Source organism: Peromyscus eremicus, chromosome 16_21, assembly GCF_949786415.1.
Source record: "Peromyscus eremicus chromosome 16_21, PerEre_H2_v1, whole genome shotgun sequence".
Lineage (NCBI taxonomy): Eukaryota > Metazoa > Chordata > Mammalia > Rodentia > Cricetidae > Peromyscus > Peromyscus eremicus.
Genome location: NC_081432.1, coordinates 48537728 through 48550501, shown reverse-complemented (window position 1 = coordinate 48550501; position 12774 = coordinate 48537728). Strand labels below are relative to the sequence as shown.

The window sequence follows — 12774 nt, the reverse complement described above, 5'->3', positions numbered from 1 at the left end:
AACGGGGAGTGGATCACCTGGAGCTGAAGTCACAGGCAGCTGTGAGCAGTAGCCCAACACAGGCGCTGGGAACTGAACTCAGGTCCTCTGAAGAGCAGTGTGTGTTCTTGACCACTGGGCCCCAGCAACAGACATTAGTAATTAACTTTCAACCTGTGACCACATTTAACGTTTAGTGATGAAGCAGTTCACATAATGTATTCCTGCTGCTTAGTCAAGTGTGATGTGATTCCTATAAACAGCACTGCATAACTGTTTGAGCGGGGCTGAACTGGCCCTTTTCAGGACAATCATTCCTACTTGAAGGAAAGACTGACAGACAGGCTGTACAGTACTTGGCAGACATTCCTGCCACTGCAAGGAAAACAAATGACAGTGCTGGCGGCCAAGACACAGTTAGGCCTTCAAATGAGAACTGTCGATAAAACAGGTTCTAGGCCCGTCAGGGTTATGTAGGGAGATTCTTCTCTCAGGGGAGAGGGAAAAAAAGACAAATTTAGATGTATACTGGGGAGCTGAATATTTGATGTTTATTTTTCTTCAATAATTTATTAGAGTAGTTTAATTTATTAAACTTGTAAAGAACATGAAGATGGGAGAAGACATGGTCAAGTCAAAGAGGCAGAATTATTCATAGTGAACGAAAGTGTAAAGTGCCTTAAATGCACATAGCAAACTCCATGGAGATAGAGGGCAGACTAGTAAGAGTAAGACAAGGTCTGCTTGCAAACAAGAGTTCAGAAGTCAAAGCAAATCAGAAGAGACTTCAAGTCAGACTGCAAAGTGTTCTAGGAGCTCTTCAACCTCCCAGTGAAGAACATGGTTCAATATTAAGTGAAACATTGTAATTTTAAATATAAGCATGAGACACAACACTTATTAAGACTAAACAAACACTAGGTGCTGTTTCATTTTAAGTTTCTGAAGCAGTACTATATGTTAAGCATCTAACCATAATCCTATATTTAACAATTTACACAAAGCTAAGCATCCAATACATGTTAGCTGGAAGAAAAAAAAAACCCCAAAAGTCTAAATAAAATTCATAATTATTTGCCACTGAATGACAAATATCTAAAGGAACAAGGATTGGTAAGGCTATGGAGCAAAAGGAAGCTCTCTATACATGGCTGGTGGGAAACAAATTATCACAGTATCATGGAGAACAATTCAGCAGTTACCCAAAAAGGTAAAAATAGCATGATCATTTATATGATCCAGCAACTGAAATTCCTATGTACACTCCCATACTGTAGTATTACTGACAAGTTACATAAGCAACCTGTCTATCCATGGATATTGAATATAAAGAAAATGGAATGCATACCATGAAGTGAGCTTTTAAAAAGGAAATTGTCATTTGAAGTAACATAAATGAATCTGGAAGGCATTTTGATATGTTAAATAATCCAGGCACAACAACATTCACAGCAACTTAGTTATGTGTGAAATCTAAGAAAGTTGAACCTATGAAAGTGGCATGGAGAATACCAGTAGAAGAAGGAGAGGTAGGGAGGATGTGGTAGGGGTAGGAGGGCTAGGGGGTAGAGTGTGTTAATCAAAGGATACAACGTTTCAGTTGCAAAGGAAAATTAAGTCTCTGGTGAGATTGCATAGTATGGTGACCACATTTAATAACAATGTATTGCATACTTCAAAATTTCAAAAGAATTTTAAGTATTCTTACCACACACTAAAAGATAAGTAGGTGAGGCAATAGCCAAGCTCACTAACTTAGATCCAAAATCTTCTATATCAAAACATTACACTGTATCCTATAATATATAATGACTATAATTTTGTCTAAGTATGAAAATGTCCCAGTTAGAATACATTAGGAAAAACCTATTGGATAGTTGTAAAGGATGGGACACTATCTCAATATTCTGCATCAAAGACCAATGAACTTAGGGCTCGGTAATACACATCTCTTTAATTGTGGGCCATACACCCTGCTGTGACTACTTTTCCCTGTGCTGGGAAAAAGCAGCCATGGATGCAGTGAACCAACAGATAGGTCTGGATTTGGCCCAGGACTAGTTTCCCACCCTGTTTATGTGTTCCCATAATTAGCACTATCATATACTGTCATACTATTTTACCTAGTATTATATAAAATATTACCTTAATTAGCAAATATATTAGTTTGTTTCATACTTAGATTTTTTTGATAACAACTATAATTATCACCAGAAAAGTAGAGATTAATATGGAAGAAAAACACCAAAAATAAGTAAATAAATAAAATACTGTTAGAAAAGCCAATTCCAAGTGTATCCTATGATCACTGGTTCAAAACAATGTGAATAGATATTATGTGAAGCCAATATGAAATGAGAGGTGTCCTAGGAACAAAAAAGGAGAAAAATGAGACGATATCATTAAACATGCTAAGAACTCAATCTATGAGCTTATCCTGCCACTGAATAAAAACTGTAACTGAAAGAGACTAGGGCACAAGACAAAATCTTGAAAATAACTAAACAAGAGAAACAAAACCTTATGCCCTTTCTATAAGGCTGCACTTCACAGTAACCAAATAGTTAATCAAGTACTGTTTCTCTTCCTAGAATCCCAGTTAATAGGGCCAAAAGGAGGAAGAGGATTAGAATGGCACTGTTTTGAAACTCCTAGTAAAATAATCACTCTGGGCAAACACCTTCAAAGGACACTATCGATTAGATTACAGAAAACTTTATAAGGGTCCACCAGATTGATAACACTTGAATCAATCTTGTCACAAAAAGCAACAGTCAGACACTGTGTGTTCTGTAATATCCAAAGGACACAGCATCACTTGAGCATTCTTCTTAAAAACTACTGGAATTTTAGCCTTTAGATTAAGTCAATGATTACAGCCTTAAAAAAAAAAATCTAAGAGATATATAATCTAATGTAACCTGTGAATGCAATTTTTTAATAGAATAAGAATGTATTTTTACGGTCCATTTTTCCTGGAACTCTTATAAACAGAATTATATGAGGTGAGTGGTTAAAACAGGGCAGCAGGTGGTAATGATGGCACAGTGTGTTAAGGTTGCTTGCCACCGAGCCTGATGGCTAGAGATTGGTATCTGGAGACCACAGGAAGAAAGAACTGACTCCTGCAGGCTGTCCTTTATCTCCACGTGTGCTGTGCCACATGAGTCCCCACATGCAGGCAGACATGCACACACACACACACACACACGCACACACACATGTATATACAGAGTTAAATTTTTTTTTTATTTTGTGTACTCATCCATTTGTATGTATGTATGTATGTAGGCGTATACATGCTACAGTGTGCCTCTGGCCAATTCTAAGTGTTAAGAGGTCTCTTTGAATGGTTTCTTTTTCTCTTTGGATCCTTGCCCACTCCATGACAAGATGTAAAATGAAAAACTAAAAGAAAGCTGTGTCTGCCAAGCCGAGGCCATTCTGCATCAGCTAGTAGTCACCCAACCTGTCAGCTGACTGGATTGATGAGTGAATCCAGCAAAGATTAGCCAGGCCAAAACAGCTTAGCAGAACTATTGAGCTAATACAGCTTTAGGAGCAGAAACATGTTTGATGCACTGTAAGCTCTGTGCTTGTTATTAGCTGTTTAGAGCTGCAGTGCCAGAGCAATAAATAAAAAATACAGAAACCAATAACTAGGATTGGTACTTACTATAACACAAATTTAAAACATAATGACTCTGTGGACAATCTAACTTAATTATAGGAGGCAGAAAAATACAGTAACTACAGAAGATTAGAAAAATGCTAAGTAACTCTTATTATGGAATAACAAAATATGCTGTTTATAATGACTTGGGATGAAATTAGACAATATCCTAAGAAACTTTTGGACATGAGAAAGCAATCCTACATGGTTGCTACCAGCTAAGCAGTGTAAGATGGAACAGAAGAGAAAAAGTCGAAGAAAGGACCAGTCACTTTACAACTAGCTTCAGGACTGGAGAGGGACTAGGACTTGAGAGTTGGAAAATAAAAAATGTCTCTATTTGTGTCTCCTAAAAGATATGTAATATAAGATGAATCAAAGATTATATCAAGAATGGAGATATACGTTTATCTTCAAAATTCACCAAAAGAATTAAGGTAGGTTGTAAGCAGGCATTCTTAGATCGACAAAATGCTTTTTAAGAAGTTTATAGGCACGATCCCACAGAACTCTGATCCCCAAGTGGTAGTAGTGATTATATCTAGCGAACAAACATATTTCAGAAACAACTACAGGTATGGACTTTAAGGTATGGACTAGGCCATGGCCATATCAGGCATACAGAATGCCCACAAAATATAAGTGAGCTGGGTCCCAAAAGCCAGTAGACTGGACTCCTGGCTGTGTCCTGTGACTTTCTAAACCAACAGACTACAGTGGCAGAAACAATGTGACAATTCAAGGGACCTTGTATCTTCTGTCCATTTTTTTGACTTCTGTTGTGAGAACTAAATCAGGCTAGCCTATGGATGAATGAGAGGCTACATGAAACAGATTGGAGCAGAGAGAAGCATAGCAGCTTATTTATTTATTTATTTTAATAAGATGGTAAAATCAAGCTAAATCCTCTCAAAAACCAACTCTTTAAAGCTAGGAAATTTCTTCCTGTACTTACATAGTTACCAACCACCTACCACCGTGGCAGCCCAAGACCTGGTGGCAGAGGAGACGATCTAAATTCTACAAAGACACTTAGTCATGACGGGTTTACCATAACTCCACCACCTGATTCCACCCCTCCCTTTGCCTTTGCCCAAGGTGTGATCAGGAAGCAGGCTGAACTCAGCAAGCAGGCTGAACTTGAAGCAAATCTCCGAAGAAAAGATACAAAAGACTCCCTCCCTCCCTGCCCTATATCTGTCAAAGGAAGGGACTTAAGGACAAAGAACTCTATGTCCCTGAAAAGGTGGGAATCTTAAACCTACATTCCATAAAACCCAAGAGCTTTTCTTCAAAAAATGGGGGACTTTTAACATTTAACTCCTTTTCCCTAGGCCTGAACTCCTACAGAAAATGAAGAAACCAGAAAAGCCTGCGGCCCACTGGCCTTCTCCCTAGGAAAGGGTCTGTTAGTCAACTGTTTTACAACTGATCTGCATATCTTCTGGACTCTATTGCATGGTTTTCTATAAATTGTTAGACTGCCATAGGAACAGTGGAGAGGAATAAATTTTTTTTCTCTTCTTGTTCGGATAGACTAGAAATAGATGCAGTTCCTTTTACCAGGTTTTGTTTCCTCATTTCTTCTGGGATACAGGGGACTGAGTCAGCAGGCTATGGACCCAAGCACTGGACAGCCCAGCATGCTGAACAGCCCTTCAGTTACAGCTGAGTTACTGGAGATGCCTCGCTGTGCTAATTTCTTTTTGTCTGTGAAGGTGTTTCTTGTGTCGTGCAGCTAGCCTGAAACATTTATATAACCCAGGCTAGCCTTACACAAATGATCCTTTGTGCCTCTTTCCCAAGTGCTAGGAATTACACAGATGAACCACTATACTAGACTGTGCTTCTATCCCTTCCATGTAACCATCAATTTTACCATGTGGAGTGGGGTTTCAATGAGGATGGCCTTCATAGGCTCCTATGTCTGAAATCTTAGTCCCAGTTGGTAGAACTGTTTAGAAAGGGTTAGACGTGGCCTTGTTGGAGAAGGGGTATGTCACTGGAGAGGGCTTGGAGATTTCAAAAGACTGAGACCAACTCAGAGTGTCACTTTGCCTCCAACCTGAGGTTCAAGATATGAAGTGCTCAGCTGCTGCCATGCCTTTACTCCATCACCATAGACCCCAATTCTCTGAAACTGTAAGGCCCAAATTAAATACTTTCTTTTATAGCTAGCCTTATTAATAGTGTTTTATCACAGCAATAGAAAAATAACTAAGATACCATGCTAACAAGTACTTGTAGCAGTAGTAATAATTCTATTCTCACTTGGAAACAACTGTTACCTAAATTCATACTATCAACTCATCTCCAGGCACTAAAGGCTATCAGAAACATAGCTTTGCCTTGCTTTATGACTGTTTTTTCTCTAGAATTCTAGGAAATATCCAATTTCCTAAATACCCTTAAAAAATAACATATTCCTTGGTGGTACATACCCATAATAATCCCAGCACTTGGGAAACTGGGGAACAAGAACTGTCATGAGTTTAAGGTCCCTATCTAAAATAAACAAACAAACTAACTAACTAACTAAATAAATAAATAAATAAATAAATAAAATGTTCGTATTTCCAAGACTTGGCTCAAGCTGCTTTCCTATTAAAAGAATCTTTCACTTCATCCTTTGCCTATTTAAGTCTTACCTGGATTTTAGTCCTACCTATCTGAGGTAGGTTAAACAGACATTAAAAAAAGGAACACAGGGAGAAAGAAGTCCCTCACCCTAGGATCTAGTTTGTTTTCCTGCTGAAAGCCAAGAAACTTCAGTATAAAGTCAAAGCTGCCTATAGAGACAATGCCTGTTTTCCTAAAGACCTTTCAAACAAGGATACTAAAAACAAACAAACTGGAGACACGGTTCTGTGGTTAAGAGTGGCTAGTGCTCTTGCAGAGGACCCAAGTTCAGTTCCCAGCTCTCTTATCAGGTGGCCCACAGGCACTTTAACTTAAGCTCCAGGGGATCTGATGCCCTCTTCTGGTCTCTGTAGGCCTTACATACACATGTGCGCACACACACACACACACACACACACACACACACACACACACGCACACAGGCACGTGAATGCATGCACAGACATGCAAATGAGAATAAATCTTAATAAACTATGATTATTTAGGGTTAGGGTCTTTATAATCTTAAAGTTCACTATATTACTACTTCTTTCACACCACTAAACCTAAACAAAGTACCTCAAAAACCATCTTAAATTTTGATTTACAAAAAGAAATTCTTTAAGATAACAAAAAGTAAACAAGCTCATATAATTTTCCTTAATTTTTAACTTAAATTTTAAGATTTGCTTAATCTTTAAAACTTGTTATAATTATACACTTTGCCTATACCAATGAGACACAGAATCAGGTAGACAAGATGGTAATGGCACTGAAATGAGACTGTCTCTTGAGAACCTCACACCCATGTCTTGGATTATGGACTGCGATTTTCCTAAACAATTCTCTTTCTTTGTTCTTAAATGCTGACTCTTGAAAGCACACCATCCTTTGTCTTGGTAAGCAGTTGCTGTACCCTGGCTCACTGTGAAATACTTTTCTGTAGAGCATCAAAGATATGGCTTTCTCTGAATGCAGATCTCAAAGGGGAAGGAAATGCCTCAGGCTGCACAACGGTGCTGGGCTGTGTTTTCCTATTGCTGCTAACATCACTGGAATGACTTCACTAATAGACAAATCCAGAAAAGTGTTCTGCTTGATTTCTACACTTTCTTATACCAACTGAAGCTTCATCATATATGCTTTGTATAACTACTTAGCTGTTTCTTTGTAAATATCTTTCCTCTATTACAACAATCTGCTTTTAAACAGTAAAAATGAAATAGTACATTTTCATTAAAGTACCCCCTCAATGATCAATATAAATTCATAAATATATACTCAATAGATTCAGCATTATCACTAAATTCATGTGCACAATCCCTAAATATCTAGTTAAATGAAATTACTTAGACTATAATCACCTGAATACAGCTCATTTTTTTTATATTATATATATATGCTGAAACAAAATCTGTAATTAAATTCTTACTATAAAATACATACCCTCTTTGGAATAAATCCACGTTGTAGAACTTGTTTAGCTCCACAGAGAATTCTACCATTGCTTGAACTTCAGTCATTTTTAATTTATACCCAGAGGACAAATCTGGTAACAGCACCTTAGTTAAAAAGGGGAAGGGGTCATGAGAAAGACAACAGAAATGCCACTTTATATGCCTAACTTAGCTTCATCCACCTAAATAGTACCAGAATCCAAAGACTGCCAAACAGCAGTACAATTTTCATCACTGAAGTCTGGTTGGTTACGACGCTTTTCTAACATTTGTTCCCCCTCATGACATCCATGTGATCACCCATAAATAGATTTTTTTAAGAAAATATTGCTTAAAGAACAAAGCACTTTTGAATAAAAAAAAAAAAATTCCCCTTCATTATAAAAGCCTAAAGGCATTCATTTTCCCAGAAGTTAAAACAAGAGGTACACAGGCAAGTGAAAATTAAAACATTCACATATTCATTGACATATATAGATTCATATAAGTGCATTAGTACAATTTCTATAAAACTGGCATCAATGGCAAGCATGGTTTCTAATCTGCTCATTTTAGATAATTTTCTGAAGAACATTTAAGCCAATAAGTGTACAAGGAACATGATTTTAAGTGTAACTACTATTGTGTGAGCATGTTACAGTTTAAACAGTCATCTAGTACTGTTGTTTCAGTGGTTTCTATCTTCACTGCTTCAGAAAAATAACAAACATCCTTACCAAGAAGCAATTTAGAGAAAAGAAATGTTGGGAGACAATTCCCCACTGACTCTTGGTGTCTCTGCACCTCTTCCAACCAGAGAAACCGATGATAGCTTTTATTCCGGGCTGTCTCTTCAGGGACATTTGCTACAGTTTTAAACATCAGACACAGTGTCTCACTTTAGAACAAAGAGCAGATCTGCAGACTATTCTACACAGTAAAACCTTCCAAAGCAGAAAACAGATGGTCCACTGTCCATTATCAAAGTTTCAGGACCCTTTAGTTCAGGATTGCTCTTCTAAAATACAATTTACTCCTATGCAGATGTCACCTGGCACTCTAGTTCAAATGCTGTGTGTAGAAACAATTTTTATCTTTGATTGGTGAGTCCAGTGTCTTCTGCCAACCTTATGGTACCATAGTAAGCAACTCATTAGCATGCAAGCACAGTAAAAGTCCCAGTTTCACAGCTCTTGAAAAAGTATTTCCCTGAAATTCAGCAAATATTCTAACCTATGACAAATTCTGTGCAAAGGAAATGTCATATGCTTACCTCTGCTGATCAAATCTTCATTTTACATTATTAAATAACCAATCTTGTATTTCCAGTTACTGATTCTTGTTGTTAAAAATATATTGCTCCCCCTAGGAGAAAGAAATAGTAAAATCTCAAATAAAATTAAGAGATACAAAATCTACCTTAAAGATACCTACATTTCATTACTTAACAATCACAATTTACACATAGGACCTACATCCTCCTCAAGGCTTGGGAATGCATTATAACTTCATCACTATTATGCATTTCTATTAAGGATTCACTCATGTAGACTGCACAGTACAATACAGGATACTTTCTTAGTTCAGTGGTTCAGAAATGCTTCTCAATCAACACCTAAAACACTGTAAGCTTATCATTAATTTTTAAGTGTAGAATTCCGCATTTACAATAATGAAGTAGTGATTTTTCAAATTTCATTAATATGCACGCATGTATTTCATAAACACATGTGCATAAAACACAGTATCTAAAATAATGACAAAAGGCTGACTATGCTGTAGTTTTCCTTACACTTCAAATATTCACATGAAAAAACTTCTGCCTTTAATGTAATTGTGTTCCAAAAACATTAAAATGAGGAACATGTTCATTCTTCACTTTTTTTCTTCTGTCATGATGGTGTAGATTCTGCCAAGTCCTTTAGTAATCTCATCAACAAATAGTAAAGATCAGTATAGATCAAATCAATATATCTTTAGATAAAAGATTCCCCATTTCATAGAAATAAGTGTAGGTCAGTTCTGGATCACAATGGGCTCAGTAATTCCAAGAAAAGCAGTAAGCACATACAGTACAGTAGAAAGGTAACAATAAGGCTTTAAGATTTCAGTCCCTAGATGTTGCTCCCTTACATATTCAGTCCCTTTAAGGTATACAGCACCCATCTCACATAAACCAGTAGGAGCCTATTACATGGGCGAGAGATAAACTTAGTTCTCTCTTAAGCTCCTTTCATTTTGGGATCTGTTACACTAACTGGCTTTTCTTATGCACAGAATTTAATAAGGAAAGTAGGGTACATCTAGAATAGAACCCTAAAACATATGAATCAATAATTACCAGAAGTAGGGTACAGTTCCAACAAAATCCTAAGATACATGGCATTAACTTAGTAATTACATACCAGGCAACAAGGAAACATACTAAAATACTGATAAACTTTCTTACATAGAGCATAACAACTGATAAAAGATCTACAATAACCTGCAGAACTAGGTGTCCATATGGCTATGGCCAGAGCCCCAGAAAAGTAGTTGAAAAGAATCACAGCACCAGTTGTGTGGGTAGTTCTTTGCTGTGTTTACTTTGGCTGGTTTGTAAGTAAAGATGAAAGGAAATAAAGGGGCAGAAACTGGGGTCTTGCAGCCAAGTACTTCAATATCCCAAAACAGGATAAGTACCTTTCTCAAAAGAATTCTAAAAATTGTTGAGAAAATCTTGCGGACCGCAAGAATATATCATAGAGATTCAGCTGTGTATTAAAGCTGAACTTTGACCGGCCAAGGGTCCGTCAGAAGGCAAAGCCATTTATTATGACTATTTGGTGTTATCCAGCCTTTAATATTTCAGCTGTCTTCTGCTACGAAATCCTTGTGTGCCCAGACCAATTGGTCAACAGTTCAGCTCCCCAGACCTGCTGAACTACTAAGTTACTAACTGCCCTGCTGAGCTTAGGAGACAAGCTGGCAGAGACACGTAGCTTTGTTTCCTGTGCTAATGAAGCTCAGACCATTCCCCTTGCCTTGAGGAGGCCTAGTGGTTCTCCAGAGCACTTTGACTGAGAACAAAAGAGGTTTTTACATATCAAGGTGAGAGATGAAACAACCTTCCTGAGGAGGCAGGAAACCATGTGCCCAGGGAAAGAAAAGGCAGGTATTTTCTGTAGACAGAGAGAGAACAGCTTGGAGAAGAGAAAAGAGAATGGAAGAACTAGATGGGTAAGAACTTGAGAGGAACAAACTGAGATGGGGAAGAACTAGACTGAAGGGCTAGAAGAGAGTACTAGAGGAACGAGATGGAAGATGAGGAAGAGCCAGATGGGGAAGAACAAGATGAGGAAGAACAAGATGAGAGAGGAGCTGATATGGGAAAGAACTTGATGGATGAGAACCTAGAAGGGGCAGAACTAGATGAAGGAATTAAGATAGAACCTAGAGGGGACAACGGATAAATGCAAAGAGAAATTGGGCAAGAAAGGAGCTAAAAATGAGAGCAGAATATGAGCTTGTAGAGAGAGAACTGACAGAATAATAAAGTGTATGGACTAAGGAATTTCGTGTACATAGATTCATTTCCTTTCTTCAAAGATTAATTATCAGCTGGTTGTAGATTCTTCCCGGACCCTGGGAGGGGACGAGGGGCTGGACTCCCCTAGTCCCCAATAACAAAACAAGATTAGGTCAAAGGTACTGCTGACAAGTGCCTGTTATTACACATAGTTTAAAGACAATGTCCACTAAACAAGAGATAAAGATGAATCTCACTAAAATAAGGCCATTAAAATGAAGCAGGTATACAGAGAGGAAGGGCAATCATATGAACCACATCCACAAAAGAAGTTTAGTGAGTCACTGTTGCAGAAAATAGAATAGAGAAAAAAGTCATAAAAATCCTATTTTTTTTTTTTTTTACAGAACAGTATTTATCAAAGAAATAACCTACAAAAGCCTGTGACTATGTAACTTGCAAGTTATAGAATCTGCAATAGCAGGAAGCTATGGAAGGCTATGAAAACTGTACCTTTGAAAGTAGACAAACTTTCAACATGAGCTTTAATGTGGCTATATGGAGGTTAACACAGGGAAGAAATATCCAGACAGCAATCAGAGGGCTCCCAATGCAATCAACACAGGTATTCCTCCACTGCCAGGACACAGTCCAGCATTGCTCTCAGCTAGAAAGTGTTTCCTACTGTTTGTTTTCCCAAATGATTTTATCATAAAATACTGGCACATGTAGGAGGGGTGGGGGTAACGGGACTTGCAGATCTCTTTGTGACCTAGGATGAATGGAACACAGAGGGCTCTCTGGTTTGGTTTGGTTTTAGGAAGGGAGATAACATGTTCTGACAGGTTCCACATGGGCTACCTGGATGGCTAGAGTAGCAGACTGGTTGGTACACTGCTTGTCATTTCTTTTCTCCTTTCCAAGTGAATGGTCAACCAGCCCGAGACTGAAACAATCTCCTGATGCCAAGTTATCCTACCCATGGAATGTGGCCAACTGACCCTTCTCATTGGATAGAAATGGAAGTGATGCATGTAGCATCTGCCTTACTTGTTTAAAAGGAAATTCTTTGCCCTGAACATCACCTTCCTTTGATGGGGGAATGTCTTTCTGTATGCTGTGAAAATATGTTGCTCTGACTGGTTGATAAATAAAGCTGTTTTGTCAATGGTGAGGCAGAATAAGGTTAGGCGGGACATTCTAACTGGAGAGATAGGGGAGAAGAAAAGAGAGCTGAGGAGACGCTGACAGCTGCCGCCATGAGAAGCAAGATGTAAAGTACCAGTAAGCCACAAGCCATGTGGCATAGTATAGATTTATAGAAATGGGTTAATTTAAGATATAAGAACTAGATAACAAGAAGCCTGCCATGGCCATAGTTTAAAAATAATATTAGCCTGTATGTGTTTATTTGGGTCCGAGCAGCTGCAAGCCTGGCAAGTGAGAGAGATTTGTCCTGACTTTGCCAGGTGGGACACAGGAAAACTTTCAGCTACATTCCTTCATTTTTTTTCTAAGCTGGAATACTTTCTTGACAGTGATCTAGTTTTGAGCCCACA

At 38.0% G+C, this 12774-nt stretch overlaps 1 protein-coding gene across 6 annotated transcripts in view; it reads right to left on the bottom strand.

Moving 5' to 3' along the window:
• Window positions 1-12774, bottom strand: part of Fam135a (family with sequence similarity 135 member A) — a 79971-nt gene that overhangs the window by 55371 nt on the left and 11826 nt on the right. For all 6 annotated transcript variants that reach the window (XM_059282254.1, XM_059282253.1, XM_059282257.1 and 3 more), the window contains exons 3-4: window positions 8981-9072; window positions 7718-7833 (exon numbers count right to left, since the gene is read on the bottom strand). In XM_059282254.1, the coding sequence (XP_059138237.1) occupies window positions 7718-7794 (77 nt within the window). In that variant the 5' untranslated portion in view covers window positions 7795-7833; window positions 8981-9072. The remainder of the gene's footprint in view (window positions 1-7717; window positions 7834-8980; window positions 9073-12774) is intronic.